Source organism: Moschus berezovskii, chromosome 16 (genome assembly GCF_049115385.1).
Source record: "Moschus berezovskii isolate FMDL1 chromosome 16, NW_MosBer_1.0, whole genome shotgun sequence".
In the NCBI taxonomy this organism is placed as follows: domain Eukaryota; kingdom Metazoa; phylum Chordata; class Mammalia; order Artiodactyla; family Moschidae; genus Moschus; species Moschus berezovskii.
This window is the reverse complement of record NC_142475.1, coordinates 83,281,024-83,297,905: the sequence shown is the minus strand read 5'-3', so window position 1 is coordinate 83,297,905 and position 16,882 is coordinate 83,281,024. Positions and strand designations below refer to the sequence as shown.

At 59.7% G+C, this 16,882-nt stretch overlaps 2 protein-coding genes across 4 annotated transcripts; both read left to right on the top strand.

The window, feature by feature from the left end:
* The first annotated feature begins 680 nt into the window (after positions 1-680).
* On the top strand, positions 681-5,140 carry VPS28 (VPS28 subunit of ESCRT-I). Of its 3 annotated transcripts, none has more exons than XM_055432328.2 (11): positions 681-797; positions 1,568-1,735; positions 1,931-2,030; positions 2,542-2,570; positions 2,689-2,726; positions 2,934-3,023; positions 3,612-3,717; positions 3,820-3,921; positions 4,208-4,261; positions 4,351-4,442; positions 4,893-5,140. In XM_055432328.2, exons 3-11 carry the CDS (start codon positions 1,994-1,996, stop codon positions 5,008-5,010), a joined length of 666 nt encoding a protein of 221 aa, XP_055288303.1. In that variant the 5' UTR covers positions 681-797; positions 1,568-1,735; positions 1,931-1,993; the 3' UTR covers positions 5,011-5,140. The 3 variants fall into 3 exon arrangements, with proteins under 3 accessions (XP_055288303.1, XP_055288305.1, XP_055288304.1); XM_055432330.2 differs by having other exon boundaries at positions 1,568-1,742; XM_055432329.2 differs by lacking the exon at positions 1,568-1,735 and having other exon boundaries at positions 701-797.
* A 7,327-nt stretch (positions 5,141-12,467) lies between these two features.
* On the top strand, positions 12,468-16,882 carry SLC39A4 (solute carrier family 39 member 4). The gene is made up of 12 exons (XM_055432221.2): positions 12,468-12,683; positions 13,098-13,382; positions 13,774-13,969; positions 14,061-14,203; positions 14,295-14,466; positions 14,817-14,989; positions 15,101-15,238; positions 15,315-15,443; positions 15,632-15,686; positions 15,816-15,968; positions 16,322-16,509; positions 16,591-16,882. The coding sequence occupies exons 1-12, from the start codon at positions 12,483-12,485 to the stop codon at positions 16,717-16,719; spliced, it is 1,962 nt and encodes a 653-aa protein (XP_055288196.1). The 5' UTR covers positions 12,468-12,482; the 3' UTR covers positions 16,720-16,882.

Here is a 16,882-nt window from a genome sequence, read left to right as displayed (position 1 = left end):
AAAGCAGAGACATTACTTTGCCAACAAAGGTCCGTCTAGTGAAGGCTATGGTTTTTCCCGTGGTCATGTATGGATGTGAGAGTTGGACTGCGAAGAAGGCTGATCGCCGAAAAATTGATGCTTTTGAACTGTGGTGTTGGAGAAGACTCTTGAGAGTCCCTTGTACTGCAAGGAGATCCAACCAGTCCATTCTAAGGGAGATCGATCCTGGGTGTTCATTGGAGGGACTGATGCTGAAGCTGAAACTGCAATACTTCGGCCATCTCATGCGACGAGTTGACACTGGAAAAGACTCTGATGCTGGGAAAGGTTGGGGGCGGGAGAAGAAGGGGACGACCGAGAATGAGATGGCTGGATGGCATCACCAACTCTGTGGACATGGGTTTGAGTGAGCTCCGGGAGTTGGTGATGGACAGGGAGGCCTGGCGTGCTGTGATTCATGGGGTCGCGGAGAGCCGGACACGACTGAGCGACTGAACTGAACTGAACTGAAGGCTTCTGTTACCAGTTCTGTTAACACTGGGGCAGTTTCAAGGGCAGAGCTGGCCTCTTAGAGGCTCTCCTGGGGAACTCAAAGCCACTTCGCAGCTTCCTTCCCTACCTCCCAAGGACAGACTCACCCGCAGGCTCAGCTCTCAGGGGGCGGGGCGTAGCCAGCGCGCGGGTGCAGACGGCGGGGCCTGGCGCAGGTGCAGCGTGCGCAGGCGCAAGCGGCGGGGCCTGGCGCGCAGGCGCGGGAGCAGACGTCAGGCGCGCCCCGCCCCCGCGCCGTCACTGGGATCTGCAAGGAGGTCCAGGTACTCCGGGCCAGGGACGGGCGGAAAAGGCTGTCTGACCAAAACCCACGGTCTTCGCCACGCCGCGGAGGGTCCTCTGCGTCCCTGCTCCTCGGTCCCCTCTCGGAGTTCTGTGTCCCGGGTCTCTTGGCTCCGCCCGGGGTTCTGGGGCCGTTTCCCGGGCCTGCGCGCCCGGCGCTCGCTGGGCTTTCCCTGGGAGCTCGCCGCCCTGCTCATGCAGGGTGACGATGCTCAGCGTGTAGCCGCGGGCGTCCCCTTTCGTGGCTATAGGCCCACAGCCGAGCCCCTGATTGCTCCTGGCCGTCCCACCCCCTCACGGTTGCTGAGCGGTCTCCGTGTCCCTGCCCCGCCCCCGCCGCGCCCTGCTGAACTCACTGCCTCGTCCCCCAGGCCTATCCCACCTTCCCGCTGTACTGCCTCCGCGCCGGGCTCAGCACGGGCTGCCTCCTGGCTACCTTGGTTCACCCTCAGCCATTTCCTGTGGGGCGCCCCCCACCGGCTCAGTGCCACTGTCTCAGCCTGCACGTCCGGGCCTCTTCCCTGACCTCCAGGCGCCTCTGCAGCCGCCTTGGAGCCTGCGGAGCCACCACACGTCCAAACCGTAGTACACCCACCTGCTCTCCACACCTACTCTGTTTACCTTCTCCGCGTCAGCTCACTTCACGGTCATGGTGCCTTTAGTCCGAAAATAAGGGTGTCGTTCTAGAATGCTTTTTAATTTTTACCCATTTTTAAATTCTCCATTGCACCTGGTGGAACCATCTCCAAAGCACGTCTGAACCTGGCCCCAGCCACTCCATCAGCTTCTCAAGTGGGCAGGGCTCCTGCTTCCACTGTCTGCTCAGCTCACTGCCCATCTGGGTCCCTGAGAGCTTGTCTCCAATCGTCCAGTGACTCCAGCTCGCTGCGCCAGGATAAGCCCAGACTCCTCTTGCCCTGTGAGTGGTGCGTCCTTTGACAAACCACACCGCCCACACAACCCTCTCTGCCTCTGTCCTCACCCCCTGGACTACTGTCCTCACTCAGAAAGTTCACCCCAACCCCTGCTGGTCTGTTCCTCCAAATTTATTCTTGTGCGAAGACATGCTCGGGATTGTGTTTTAAGAGGCTGTGTCGTATGCTCTCTTCCCCAGGTTACTCCTCCAGTGGCTGCAGCACCTTCCTCTCTCCCAGTCACCTGATTCAGAGCCGGCAGGATGTTTCACGGGATCCCAGCCACTCCGGGCATGGGAGGTGAGTATGGCCCATGCTGGGTCCAGGGACCCAGAGGGCCGAGGCTTTCAACCTGCAGAGGCCAGGGATTGCCAGCAGGCTATAAGGTCCTACACAAGGTCCCGGGGGTAGCCAGGGGCCCAAAGACCTCCTCTAAGTGGGGTCAGCTGGACACAGAGATGACAGCTATAGTGTGGCTGGACTTCAGGGTGTCTCAAGTATCCCGGAGTCCCCAAGCCAGGAGGACGGTTGCAAAGCATGTGACAGACATTGTGTGCCCACAACCACATCATAAGCAAGTTGCTCTAGGGGCAGTAGCAGAGCAACAGGGGTGGAATGGAGCACCAGGCCTGGCATGCAGCCCCTAGACCCAGAGGCCTGTGCTCTACTCGGGTCCCCCCCAAGAGTGAGGGGGGCCTGTGCTCTGCTTGGGTCCCCTGCAGACCGTGGGGGACTGGGACTGAAGTTCCTGGGGCCAGGGTGGTGGCCAGGCTCGCTGGGGTGACCTTCCACTCTGCCTGTTCTGTCGCAGCCCCTGGAAACAAGCCAGAACTGTATGAGGTGAGTGGTGGCCGCTCTCCTGGCCACGTCAGCTGTGGTTCTCATCTGTGTTGTCCTCACTGGGGCCCCGCAGCCTCACTTGTGCTGCTGGCCAACCCTCCGCCTGGTCTCCCGACAGGAAGTGAAGCTGTACAAGAACGCCCGTGAGCGGGAGAAGTGAGTCCAGCCCCCAGGCTGCCTGCCTCCCCCACCCTGGGGGTCTGCCCAGGGAAACAGGTCCCCAGAAGCGTCTTCTCAGGGTGGGGTGAGGAGACAGCCAGACCAGGAGCTCTGCCTCAGTGGCACCCAGGCAGGGATGGCAGGTGTGCTCAGGCCCTCGGCTTCCTGCCTGGGTAGCCGCGCCTGAAATCTGCGCTCCCTCAGGTATGACAACATGGCGGAGCTGTTTGCGGTGGTGAAGACGATGCAGGCCCTGGAGAAGGCGTACATCAAGGACTGTGTCACCCCCAACGAGTGAGAGCCCACCTCCCCACACCACTGGCCCACCTTCGGAAGCGCATCTCTGGCCTCCGGGGCCAGGTGCTCAGTGGGGAGGGAGGGTGGGCAGTCCAGGGGCAGTGCCTGCACACAGGCAGGGCTGCACCCAGCTGTCTCCAGACTTCTGCCGCCACCCCTCTCCCTGGGGCCTCATTGGTGAGAACACTTTGAAGGGGAGCTGGAGGCTCGGGCAGTGAGCCCGTGGGGAGCCGCTGGCCAGGCCTGGCAGCCCGGAGATATGTGGGGCCTTTATCTAGTGCGGTCGTGCCCCCCAGCAGCACTGTGAGCTGTCCATGTGGGGACACAGCCAACCCAGCCCAGGAATCAGGCTCAGGGACCTGGCTGGGACCTGTGGGGCCAACTTGCAAAGTCCAGGCTGGTCCACCCCACCCCCTGCACCTCTCAAAGCTTCATGAGGAAGCCTCCGCCCCCATGGCCGGTCTCTGGCCCTTCACGTCTTGTCCACACGAGCTGCCCCCATGTCTGGAAGGGCTGCGGGTGGGCAGGAGGGGCCCCGGGGCGCCGGCCTGGCTCTGCGGGCAGCAGCCTGGCCTCTGCTCCCAGGTACACCGCAGCCTGCTCCCGCCTCCTGGTCCAGTATAAGGCGGCCTTCCGGCAGGTCCAAGGCTCAGAAATCAGCTCCATCGATGAATTCTGCCGCAAGTTTCGCGTGAGTGAGCGACTCCTTCACCCCAAGGGACTAGGGCAGGCGTAGGGGCCCGGGCCTGCGGCCAGGCTGCCCTGTGAGGCTCAGCCATGATCCCCCCCTCAGCTGGACTGCCCACTGGCCATGGAGAGGATCAAGGAGGACCGGCCCATCACCATCAAGGACGACAAAGGCAACCTGAACCGCTGCATCGCCGACGTGGTCTCGGTGCGAGCCCTGTGCGCCTGCGTCGAACCACCACGTCCTCCGGGGCGTGGGCTGAGGGGCCACCCCGAGGCCCCGCCCCGTCCCAGGCCCACATGGAACGTGTCCTGCATTCCCACCCAGTAGCCCCCTGGCTGCAGGCACGGGTGCAGGGGGAGGCCCACATGACCCTCCAGCTGAGGCGGGCAAGGGGCGGGGTGGGGCGGCGCCCCTCTCTGCAGAGGAACCAGGGTGTTGGGGGCCTGAGCCCAGGGTCCAGGTCGTCACACGCACACACACTCGCTCCCAGCTCTTTATCACGGTGATGGACAAGCTGCGCCTGGAGATCCGAGCCATGGATGAGGTGCGGCCCTGGGCAGAGGGAAGGGGGAAGCGGGGATTCTGAGGAGCCAGGTTCAGGGGAGCAGGTCCCAGCAGGCACTGTTCCCCCAGATCCAGCCTGACCTGCGGGAGCTGATGGAGACCATGCACCGCATGAGCCACCTGCCCCCTGACTTTGAGGGCCGCCAGACGGTCAGCCAGTGGTGAGTGCCTATCACCTGCCAGGGCCCCCAGCCCCCCGACCCTAGCCCCAGCCCCCTCCCCTGTGCACACACCCCCTGGGTCTATAGCTACACAGGCACGCTCGCAGGCACTGGTCCCATAGCCCTTCCCTACACACTCACACACACACATACATACACACCAGCCCCATAGCCCTCCCTCCACACACACATATACACACACACACACACGCCATCCCCATAGCCCTCCCTCCACACACACATACACACACACACATACACACCAGCCCCATAGCCCTCCCTCCACACACACATACACACACACCCAGCCCCATAGCCCTCCCTCCACACACACATATATACATACACACACACACGCACACCCCAGGCCCCGCGCACACACCCCTCCCCCAGCCCCATCGCCCTCCCTCCACCACCACATACACAGGAGCTGCACTCTGTGCCCCACAGGCTGCAGACCCTGAGCGGCATGTCGGCCTCAGACGAGCTGGATGACTCTCAGGTGCGCCAGATGCTCTTCGACCTGGAGTCGGCCTACAACGCCTTCAACCGCTTCCTGCACGCCTGAGCCCTGGCCCCCCAGGCCCGCCCCTCGCCATGGTTCCCGCTTCCCCGGACACCTGCTGTCCACGACCACCTGTCTGTGTCTGTTCGTGGCGTCTGGAGTTCCCTCTTCCCAATAAAGCTGTTTTCTGGTCTCTCTGCTGCTGAGGGCACTCCTCCCCGCTCCAGCCCTTCCCTGTCTGTCCTCTGGGCCCTGGGAGCAGGCATTGGCCTCCCTGGTAGGCACAGTCTGACAAACAGGCAGAGGGTGACTAAATCTACCAGCCACAGCCACCCCCAGTCTGAGAGCAAGAGGCTGTGCTGCCTGGGCTTGGCGGTCTGGCCACAGCCCCACCAGCATCTCCCGGCCATGGAGACGGGCAGCTGGGGCAGGCTCATGGCTTTGCAGCAGGTCCCGTGCTCACGCAGGGCTCACTGGAGTCCCAGCCGATAGCCACCAAGGGTGGTCCTCACCCAGGAGCAGGCAGCAGACAGCTCGGAACCCCTGGACTGGCCTTGCCCAAAACCTGGTGGGGAAGCGCTCCCTGTGCCCACTCCAGGGCCTCAGGCCCCTGCTGTTCGCATCCGCGCCTTTCAGGCAGACGGCAGCAAACCAGAGACCAAGGCTCTGGGTGCCAAGGTGGGTTGGTCTCAGCAGCTGTGGCGCTGGGAGGAGGGACAAGCCAGTTTTCCTGTAACAGTTTCTTAGTGGTTATTCTTTGTATTCAGCTTCTAAAGGTAACAAGGTAAAGTGGTGTGCAGAGCGGGCAGTGAGGAGGTGCGCTTCCTGTGGACTCAGCTTGAGCAGAGGATGAGGGGAACGAGCGGGGTTGCTGGCAGAGGCGGAGAGGGGTGCAGGAAGACAGGCGGGGTTGGGGGCTGGCCGGTGAGGGCTCAGGATTGTACCCAGGAGTCCCGGATGCCAGTGAGGCTCAGAGCTGTGTGTGTATGTGTTGGGAGGAGCAGAGCTCATGCGTGTGTGTGTGTGTGTGTGAGTGTCTGTGTGAGAGCAGGGTGGCAGCTGGGGGCTGACCTTGTGAGTGTGGATTGTGCTGTGTGTGGTGCCCACAGTCTCTGCTGCTGATCCAGAGACAGCAGTGGGGAAAGAACTCAGGAATTGCATTCAGGCTTGAGCCTGGGGAGGCCCAAGGCTCTTGCCTTTGGGGCTCGTCCCAGTGACCTTGAGGGGAGAGTGGGTGGGGCTGAGCCCCAAAGCCCTGCTGTTTAGGGAACCCAAGGGGCAGAGGGCCAGGGAGGGTCCTTGGCGTCTCATTGCCTCCACCTGTCTCCAGAACCCTTCTCACAGGCCCGTACTACTCCCGCCGCCTCCACCTACCATTCTGGATTCTGAAAACTCTAGAGACCTCTTAAAAGTGTGAAGAGTCAGTTCAGTTTAGTCGCTCAGTTGTGTCCAACTCTGCGACCCCATGGACTTGTCAACTACAAATCAGCACTTACCAAGAGCACTGCCAACAACTGAACAAAAAAGGCGCTTGCCATCTGCAGCTACGGAGACTGAGCCCCGTGCAGCTGTAGCTGTTGACCTTCAACAACCCCTGAGGGAGTGCAGGGTGGAGTGAGGCACTCTGTTCTCCAGGGAATCTGGTGGGATGGGTCTTTAGATAGTTAGATGTTTTCAAGAACAGATTTTATGATCTCAATCCTTGTATCTCCTCTAGAGAAGCACTAAATAAATTCCTTCAGGGTGACATCACATCCTCATGACTAACAAAAAACCTTTTGTACAATGAGTGCTTCATGGTATTGAACTCCCCCTTCCTCAAAACCTTATATGTTGACCTTCCCCCCAACTGCCGCTTTGGAGCAGTTTCTCAGAGCTGAGATGCTGCCTTCCCGGGCTGCAGTCCACATTTTGCCCCAAATAAAACTTAACTTGCAACTCTTAAGTTATACATTTTTTTTTTTTTTAGTCAATAGAATGCAGCACGCCAGGCCTCCCTGTCCATCACCAACTCCTGGAGTTTACTCAAACTCACGTCCATTGAGTTGGTGATGCCATCCAACCATCTCATCCTCTGTCATCCCCTTCTCCTCCTGCCTTCAATCTTTCCCAGCATCAGGGTCTTTTCCAACGAGTCACTTTGTCACATCAGGTGGCCAAAGTATTGGAGTTTCAGCTTCAGTATCAGTCCTTCCAATGAATATTCAGGACTGATCTACTTTAGGATGGACTGGTTGGATCTCCTTGCAGTCCAAGGAACTCTCAAGAGTCTTCTCCAACACCACAATTCAAAAGCATCTATTTGGCACTCAGCTTGCTTTCTAGTCCAACTCTCACATCCAAACATGACTACTGGAAAAACCATAGCCTTGACTAGATGGACCTTTGTTGGCAAAGTAATGTCTCTGTCTAGTTTTTAATATCCTGTCTAGTTTGGTCATAACTTTCCTTCCAAGGAGTAAGTGTCTTTTAATTTCATGGCTGCAGTCACCATCTGCAGTGATTTTGGAGCCCAAAAAAATAAAGTCTGACACTGTTTCCACTGTTTCCCCATCTATTTCCCATGAAGTGATGGGACCAGATGCCATGATCTTTGTTTTCTGAATGTTGAGCTTTAAGCCAACTTTTTCACTCTCATCACTTTCATCAAGAGGCTTTTGAGTTCCTCTTCACTTTCTGCCATAAGGGTGGTGTCATCTGCATATCTGAGGTTATTGATATTTCTCCCAGCAATCTTGATTCCAGCTTGTGGTTCTTCCAGCCCAACGTTTCTCATGATGTCCTCTGCATAGAAGTTAAATACGCAGGGTGACAATATACAGCCTTAACATACTCCTTTTCCTATTTGGAACCAGTCTGTTGTTCCATGTCCAGTTCTAACTGTTGCTTCCTGACCTGTTTATAGTTTTCTCAAGAGGCAGATCAGGTGGTCTGGTATTCCCATCTCTTTCAGAATTTTCCACAGTTTTTTGTGCTCCACACAGTCAAAGGCTTTGGCATAGTCAATAAAGCAGATGTTTTTCTGGAACTCTTGCTTTTTCAATGATTCAACGGATGCTGGCAATCTGATCTCTGGTTCCTCTGCCTTTTCTGAATCCAGCTTGAACATCTGGAAGTTCACGGTTCACGTATTGCTGAAGCCTGGCTTGGAGAATTTTGAACATCGCTTTACTAGTGTGTGAGATGCGTGCAATTGTGCAGTAGTGTGAGCATTCTTTTGAGAAGAAAAAGGCAACCCACTCCAGTACTCTGGCCTGGAGAATTCCATGGACTGTATAGTCCATGGGGTTGCAAAGAGTTGGACACGAGTGAGCGACTTTCACTCACTCAACTTGAGCGTTCTTTGGTATTACCTTTCTTTGGGATTGGACTGAAAACCCCCTTTCTAGTCCTGTGGCCACTGCTGAGTTTTCCAAATTTGCTGGCATATTGAGTGCAGCACTTTCACAGCACCATCTTTTAGGACTTGAACTAGCTCAACTGGAATTCCATCCCCTTCACTAGCTTTGTTCATAGTGATGCCTCCTAAGGCCCACTTGACTTCCCATTCCAGGATGCCTGGCTCTGGATCACACCATCGTGATTATCTAGGTCATGAAGATCTTTTTTGTGTAGTTCTTCTGTGTATTCTTGTCACCTCTGCTTAATATTTTCTGCTACTGTTAGGTCCATAGCATTTCTGTCCTTTATTGAGCCCATCTTTGCATGAAATATTCCCTTGGTATCTCTAATTTTCTTGAAGAGCTTTTTAGTCTTTCCCAATCTATTGTTTTCCTCTATTTCTTTGCACTGATCACTGAGGAAGGCTTTCTTATTTCTCCTTGCCATTCTTTGGAACTCTGCATTCAAATGGGTATATCTTTCCTTTTCTCCTTTGCCTTTCACTTTTCTTCTTTTCTATTTTTAAGGCCTCCTCAGACAGCCATTTTGCTTTTTTGCATTTCTTTTTCTTGGGGATGGTCTTGATCCCTGTCTCCTGTACAATGTCATGAACCTCCATCCATAGTTCATCATGCACTCTTATCTATGAGATCTAGTCCCTTAAATCTAATTCTCACTTCCACTGTATAATCGTAAAGGATTTGATTTAGGTCATACCTGAATTGTCTAGTGGTTTGCCCCACTTTCTTCATTTTAAGTCTGAATTTGGCAATAAGGAGTTCATGATCTGAGCCACAGCCAGCTCCCCGTCTTGTTAACATAGGAACCTGGAATGTTAGGTCCACGAATCAAGGCAAATTGGAAGTGGTCAAACAGGAAATGACAAGAGTGAACGTTGACATTTTAGGAATCAGCAAACTAAAATGGACTGGAGTGGGTGAACTTAACTCAGATGACGATTATATCTACTACTTTGGCAAGAATCCCTTAGAAGAAATGGAGCAGCCATCATAGTCAACTGAAGAGTCAAAATGCAGTTCTTGGATGCAATCTCAAAAATGACAGAATAATCTCTGTTCATTTCCAAGGCAAGCCATTCAGTATCAGGGTAATCCAAGTCTATGCCCCAACCAGTAATGCTGAAGAAGCTGAACAGTTCTATGAAGACCTACAAGACCTTCTAGAACTAACACCCAAAAAAAGATGGCCTTTTCATTATAGGGGACTGGAATGCAAAAGTAGGAAGTCAAGAAACACCTGGAGTAACAGGCAAATTTGGCCTTGGAGTACAGAATGAAGCAGGGCAAAGGCTCATAGACTTTTGCCAAGAGAACACACTGGTCATAGCAAACACCCTCTTCCAACAACACAAGAGAAGACTCTACACATGGACATCACCAGATGGTCAACACCGAAATCAGGTTGATTATATTCTTTGCAGCCAAAAAGGGAGAATGATGATCCAGACCACATTTAAAAAATGTCTAGAGCACATTTTATCTCCACCCAGGGATGGGCTCTAGGGCTGCTGTGAATATCATGCAGTGAACAAGGGTGTCTGGTGGTGCTTGCTGGATGAACAAGGGCGTCTGATGCAGGAGGGACCTGGGGGTCCACCCGGCACTTGGGGGCAACAGGTAGGTGTGCAGGGAAGCTACTGACATGCTCTGGCGGCCCTGGGCTACGAAGGCGGGGCTGGGCCAAACATGAAGCAGAGAAACGTGGGCCCATACAGAGGGGTGCTGAGGCCCAGGGGCCTGCCAGTGGGGTCAGGCCTGCGCATGGGACCTGGGGGGCAAACCAGACATCTGAGCTGAGACCTCTTCCCTGAAGCTCTCCAGGCCCGAAGAGTGCAGGATGAGGTGGACTCAGCTCTGGCCGGCCCAATGGCCGTGGTGAGGTGGGGTAGGAAAAGGGACAGTTTGAACCCGTAGACTTCAAAACTGTGTGAGGGGGGCCCGAAATCTTTCCAGCTTCCTTCCTAATTGACCTGAGGTCTAGGAACCCTCAGGCTCTTCCCAAGCCCGCCACTTCCCCATACCCACTCAGGGCCCACCAAGGTCACCCTGCATGAGGGAGGGGCAGGACTGGGCCTGAACTCAGCCCATAGCTCCTGCCCAGCCAGGTGCCCTGCCCCAGAAGCAGAGGACGCTGGGACAGAGTCCTGAGACCTGGACTCCCAGCTCCTTTGGAGCTTCTCCTCCCCCACCCCAACCACACCCCACAGAGGGGTCTGTCCAATCAGGTATGGAAGGGGCACCTAAACACTCCCTCTAAAAGGCAAGGCTGCCCTGAGACCTGACTGGCTCCCTGGGGTCTGCCCCTTTCCCCAGATTGCCAACTAGGCAGAGATAAAGCCTAGGGGTTCAAAGATCGGAGTGGGAGCCCTCAGGGAGGGGCAGGGCTGGGAGCCACACTTCTCCCCACCCCCGAGCCCCTTCCGGGTGGGTGGGTGGAGTGCCCAGTGCCCAGGGCAGAGGCCTGGCTCCTGTTCCCCTCTGTTTATGTGGGGTTTTGGCCATTTCCTGGGGATTTTCCCTGGAGGCCGTGTGACTCAGCACCTTCTCTCAGTTCCCTCTGATTCTATTGTGGAATCTAGAGTCAAAAACACACCTCGGAGGACACGCAAGACAGTGGAGTACAGTTTATTACGCCCGCGGTCCACCGGGGACCAGTTCCCAACAAGGACCCTGATGTTTCTGAGAGGCCCCGTTTCATACCCCCACTACGTGACTGGTTACATGTTAGCAGCCTCTTTGCTGCGTGTGATTGAGTTTTACAAGTAGGTGCTAGGAGAACAAACAATTAAGGTTAAAGGGGGAACACCGACTCTGCACCAAGGGGCGACGCCTCCACGGTTAACCCAACAGGCAGCCTGGCCTCAGCTGCAGCCTCCGCTCGTCACCTGTAGGAAGGGAACCTGGTTTTCACTAGCAACGGTTTCCTCACTCTTGGGCAGGGTTCAGGCCCAGGTCACATCCTGTCTTTAAGATGGATGACCGGCTTCAAGATGGAGTCTCTCCTGCTTTTCCTCACACGGGCCCCAGCAAGTCCACCCTGGGAATTCCAACACAGCTCAGGATCCACACTCCCACCCCCAGCAAGGGCTCTGTGGGTGTCTGAGCTGCCTTGAGGAGGAAGATGCTGCGGGGGGTGGGGGGAGCAGAGTTGTACCGGAGCTTTCTGGTGGGGTAGGGGACAGGCCCAGTGGTCTCCTGGAACCTCTGCCCCAGATGCCCTTGGCTTGGAGGCAGCCCCTAGCAAGAGGGCCACGGGAAGCAACCCCGGACAGAAACCGAGTCCCCATAAAATCAAGTTCCCCTGCCAAGTCTGCGCTTAGCCTTTCTATGCAAACTGTTCTCCCCTTTTTTGTCAGCGGGGGGCAGGGGGGCGGCGGGCAGGGATGGAAACTGAACTGCACCCTGTAGGGCCCTTCCCAGTAAAATCCTTTCCAGGTCCTCCATTTCTCCTTGTAGGAAACAGGCTTCCTTCAGTCCCCTGAAACCTCTCCTGAATTCCAAAGGTCAGGTTCAAATAGTTGCTAATCTGGGAAGGGCAGGACACAGAGACCAAGGAGGGGCGGTTGAGACTACAGCCCTGGGGCAGGGTCTCTTGAGCTTTTCTGCCAGGACTAAGGTCCCAGCCTAACAAGGGAGCCCAGGGCACAACTGCGACCTCTCCACCAACCCATTATGAGAAAGCCCTCTCCACAAATTCTGCCTATTGCAGACTCCCCCCAAAGCCATTCAGAGATTTAAGGGATTTTGAACATGAGTCACCTGTTCTTGCTCCGCACCGCAATAAACCTTTCTCTGCTGCAAGCTTCAACCTCACCATGTGTCATGCGCACAGACTTGCCTTCAGTAACAAGACCCTTGAAGGAGCAAAGGGGTGAGCCAGGCCCATTCACCCAGGGACCCCGGCCTCACCCCGGGGCAGTAGCCCCAGGCTCAGGGAGGACCTGCCACTGGAATGGTTAACCTGCGGCAACGCCTCGGCAGCCAATCACAGGGCCCCGCAGGAAATGCCTGGAGAGCCTCACCAGGCGGGCGGTCCCGGCCCAGCCCCAGTCCAGCATCAGGCAGCCCCTGTGGCCCGCAGCCAGCCAGGCGAGCAAGGCCTACCCCGAGCTCAGGGCACTGGGCGGCTGCAGCATGGTGCTCCTGGGCTGGCCTGGGCTAGGGCCACTGCTGGCTATGCTGGCCGCGCTGGCGGTGTCGGGGACGGCGACCGCCCCTGCTCGTCTGCTGACCCTGCTGTCCTCGGGCCAGGGCACTCTGGACCGCGTGGCGCTGGGCGGCCTGTTAAATACACTGGCGGCCCGTGTGCACTGTGCCGACGGGCCGTGTGGAAAGGTAACACCCCCAACCGACGGGTCCTCCGGCCGGCCCCAGCCCAAGCCCGCCGCTCCACCCCGAGCCTGAGGCCGGCTGCAAAGGGCCCGGGCAAACTCCAGGAGGCGGGCCGCGCGGTGGCCTGATGCTGGGCCCTGCCTGCAGGCCCAAGCCCACCCTCCTCTGCTCCCTTTCAGAGCCCCCGGTCCTTCCTGGGGATGGGCGGTGCGGCTCTGGGATCCCACAGCTGCCCCCCTCTCCCCACCCCAAAACTGACAATGGGTCCAGGCAGAAACCTCCCTGGGATAGGGGGACCCCCCGTGGGTGTGCCCGCCTGTCATGGGGGAGGGCGGGGGTCTATGAGCGAGCCGGCGTGAGGGACAGGAGTGTGGCAGCCCTCGTGTGTGGCCCCCACCTGCCCATCTGTGCCAACAGTGCCTGTCTGTGGACGACGCCCTGGCTCTGGGCAGGCCTGAGCAGCCTGGGGCCCCCTTGGGCCCGGCCCTGGAGCCCAGGCACATCGCCCGACTCAGTGCCGCCGCTGCCCTCTACCTCAGCGACCCGGCGGGGACCTGTGCTGAGGTCCGGGCTGGCCGCTGGGCTGCCCGTGCCGACCAGCTCCTGGTCCTGCTTGAGAGCCCTCAGGCCCTGAGCCCGGCCCTGACCAGGCTGCTGCAGCGGATCCAGGCCCGCACTGCTGGCCAGCCCACTTCTCAGCAGGTGGGCGCCTGGGCCGGCTGCCCGGGGCACTGGGGGGAAGAGGGTCCGAGAGGGACTGAGAGAAGGGGGACCACTTGGGTGGCGCTGGTTCTCAGCACCTTTCTGGGTGCTCGGGAGAGCCTGGGCTGGGGAGGGTCATAAGTGGACGCTCACCACTGAGCCGGGCAGGGCTGCAGGCATCCCGAGAGGGCCCTGATCCTCAAAGGGGCTGAGAAAGCTCCCGGGGCTCCAAAGAAGAGCCCGGACAAGGCGGGGCCGGGACCAGCTGGGCCGGGAAGAGGACGGCTGTGGTGCCTGGGGTTCAGCAGAGTCCGGGGTCACCAGGAGCACCATGGAACGAGAGGCCAGCGTGGCCGCGCTGCTCCAGACACTGAGGCCGGCTCCTCCCCAGGCCTGCGTGGACCTGCCTCAGCTGCTGGGGGATGCGGCCGGGGTGGGGGCTCCCGGCAGCCCTGGCCCGGTGCTGGCTGCCCTGCTGGACCACGTCAGGAGCGGCGCCTGCTTCCACACCCTGCCGACCCCCCAGTACTTCGTGGACTTCATGTTCCGGCAGCACAGCAGCGAGAACCCCAACATCACCCTGGATGGTGAGGCCTGAGCTGGGCTGAACCCCAGCATCTGCATCCCTGGGGAGTGCAGGGCTGGAGCCCACAAACTTGGATCTTCACCCTCTGCCAGAGCTGGCAGCCTTGATGGAGCGCCTGGGACTGGGCAGAGCGACGGAGCCCCACGGCGGCCACAGCGACGACAGTCCTCTGGGAAAAGGACAGGGCCCCGTGCCCCTAGACGCCCCCAACAGCAATGCCAGTGCATGGGACACGGTGAGCCGTCCGTGTGCCCGAGTCCCGGAGAGAGGTGGGGGCCCATGGACCGCTCAGGGCCCTGAACACCAAATCTCTACCTCCACCCCAGCTGTGCCTCAGTGCTCGAGACGTCATGGCTGTGTACGGAATGTCTGAGCAGGCCGGGGTGACACCGGACGACTGGGCCCGACTGAGCCCGGCTCTGCTCCAGCAGCAACTGAGCGGGGCCTGCAGCCCCCAGCCCACGCTCCCCACCCAGGATCGGCTCAGCCAGGCCGAGAGTGAGTGTTCACCCTACTCCGCAGCTGCGCCAGCCCGGCGGTGCCCAAGGGGCTGGCAGCATGGAGATGGAACCAAACAGGGAGGAGAAAGTAGCCGCTGGGCTGTGGAGAGCCGGGGCCAGGGCTGGCAGACCATGCAGCGGGGTGGAGGGGTGGCAGGGAAGGGGGTGCTGCAAGGAAAAGGATGGGGGCTTGAGGCCAGGGGCCAGCAGGAAGCCGAGGCCAGGACTTCACCCGCCTGCCTGCAACCTTGGGGGGCTCCTGCTCCTTCCAGACTCGGTCTGGACACCCCTCCCGGGAAAGCAAGGGCCACGGTTGGGAGGGAGGCGCTCACTGTCCTCCCTGTCCAGGGTACCTGTACGGCTCCCTTGCCACGCTGCTGACCTGCCTGTGCTCCCTCCTCGGGCTCGTGCTCCTCAGCTGTGCCAGCTGCAGCACCACCTCCCACTATGTCATCCAGGCCTTCCTGAGCATGGCTGTGGGCGCGCTCACCGGCGACGCCCTCCTGCACTTGATGCCTAAGGTTGTCCCAGCCCGCCAGGGCCCTCCCTGACCCCCAAACTCTACCCGCCTGTCTGGGAGGAGGAGGTCCCAAGGCACCGGGTCCAGTGTCCTCTGCCCACCCCGCCACCAGGTGCTGGGGCTGCACGCCCATGACGGGGAGGACCCTGGCTTCCAGCCCACCTGGCACCTCCTAGCTGTGCTGGGTGGGCTCTATGCCTTCTTCCTGTTCGAAAGCCTCTTCAACCTCTTGCTGCCCAGGGACCCAGAGGTCAGGTGCTTGGGGGCTGGACGTGGTGCGGAAGGGTGGGGGAGGCACGGTGGATCCTGAGCCTCCTTCCCCGCAGGACCCAAAGGATGGGGCCTGCAGTCATGGCCACAGTCACGGCGGCCACAGCCATGGAGTGTCCCTGCAGCTGGCGCCCAGCGACCTCCGGCAGCCCAAGCAGCTCCAGGAGGGCTCTCGCGCAGACCTGGTGAGCCCGCCCAGCCCGGGGTCGCGCCCCTCCTCCCCGGCGGAGCCCTGTCTGCGCTCCCATTCACCCCTCCAGGGCTTCAGCCCCTGGCCTGATCTGGGAACTTAGCTCTGCGCGCCGCGCGTCCTCACCTTCCCGCCCTGAGCCTAGTCTACACGGCCCGTCCCCCAACCCGGTCTCCCCTCCAGGTGGCGGAGGAGAGCCCCGAGCTGCTGAGCCCGGAGCCCCGGAGACTGAGCCCAGGTGAGCCCTGAGGGAGGCCCCGGAGCGTTGGGGGTCAGGGTCTCGATGCGCGGCGCAGGCACGGGGGCGGGGAGGGGGCCGGAGGAGCGGGCCGGGGCAGACGCGCACCCACGCCCGCGGCGCCCGCAGAGCTGAGACTGCTGCCCTATGTGATCACGCTGGGCGACGCCGTGCACAACTTCGCCGACGGGCTGGCCGTGGGCGCCGCCTTTCTGTCATCCTGGAAGACGGGGCTGGCCACCTCGCTGGCCGTGTTCTGCCACGAGGTGCCGCACGAGCTGGGTGAGCCTTGCGGGGTTGCCGGGGACGGGTGGGCTGCCCGCAGCGGGGGGTCTGGGTGTGGCTGGTCGGCCGTGCAGTTGGGCGGGACTATCGGGGAGTGGGCGCGGCCCTCGACCTGACCCCTGCCCCGCCCGCGCCTCAAGGCTCAGACAGTAAGGAATCCGCCTGCAGTGCAGGAGACCCGGGTTCGATCCTTGGGTCGCGAAGATCCCCTGGAGAAGGGAATGGCAAGCCACTCCAGTACTCTTGCCTGGAGAATCCCATGGACAGAGGGGTCTGGGGGGCTACGGTCCATGGGGTCTCAAGAATCGGACACGACGGAGCGACTAAACCACCCCCACCGCCCGCCCCAGGGGACTTCGCGGCCCTGCTGCACGCGGGGCTGTCGGTGCGCCGCGCGCTGCTCCTGAACTTGGCCTCGGCACTCACGGCCTTCATCGGCCTCTACGTTGCGCTCGCGGCCGGCGTAGGCGAAGACGGCGAGACCTGGATCCTGGCGGTGGCCGCCGGCCTCTTCCTCTACGTGGCGCTCTGCGACATGGTCAGAGCCGGGAGGGCCGGGGTAGCACAGGGCGGGCGCTGGGCGGGCGCGAGCCGGCCCTGACCCAGGCACCGTTCTCAGCTCCCGGCCATGCTGAACGTGCGCGACCGACGGCCCTGGCTCCTCTTCCTGCTCCACAACGTTGGCCTGCTGGGCGGCTGGACCGTCCTGCTGCTGCTGTCGCTGTATGAGGATAACATCGCCTTCTGAGAGCTTCTACCCGCCCCTTCCCCCCGACTCCGGCCCTCGGCTCTGGCTCCTGACCCTGGGCTCTCACAGCCCTTCACACGCGCCATCTCCCGGAGCGCCCTGGCCCGTCCCCTGCGCCCCAGCCCCTCCCCCGCGCCCCGCTTCCCAGCTTCAATAAATGCTC

Coding starts and splice junctions, on each gene's coding strand:
- VPS28 (XM_055432328.2), top strand. CDS start 1,994: ATGTTTCACGGGATCCCAGCCACTCCGGGCATGGGAG. Junction 2,031..2,541: donor AGCCACTCCGGGCATGGGAG/GTGAGTATGGCC, acceptor GTTCTGTCGCAG/CCCCTGGAAACAAGCCAGAA. Junction 4,262..4,350: donor AGATCCGAGCCATGGATGAG/GTGCGGCCCTGG, acceptor CTGTTCCCCCAG/ATCCAGCCTGACCTGCGGGA.
- SLC39A4 (XM_055432221.2), top strand. CDS start 12,483: ATGGTGCTCCTGGGCTGGCCTGGGCTAGGGCCACTGCTGGCTATGCTG. Junction 14,990..15,100: donor TCCTGCACTTGATGCCTAAG/GTTGTCCCAGCC, acceptor CCCCGCCACCAG/GTGCTGGGGCTGCACGCCCA. Junction 15,444..15,631: donor AGGGCTCTCGCGCAGACCTG/GTGAGCCCGCCC, acceptor TCTCCCCTCCAG/GTGGCGGAGGAGAGCCCCGA.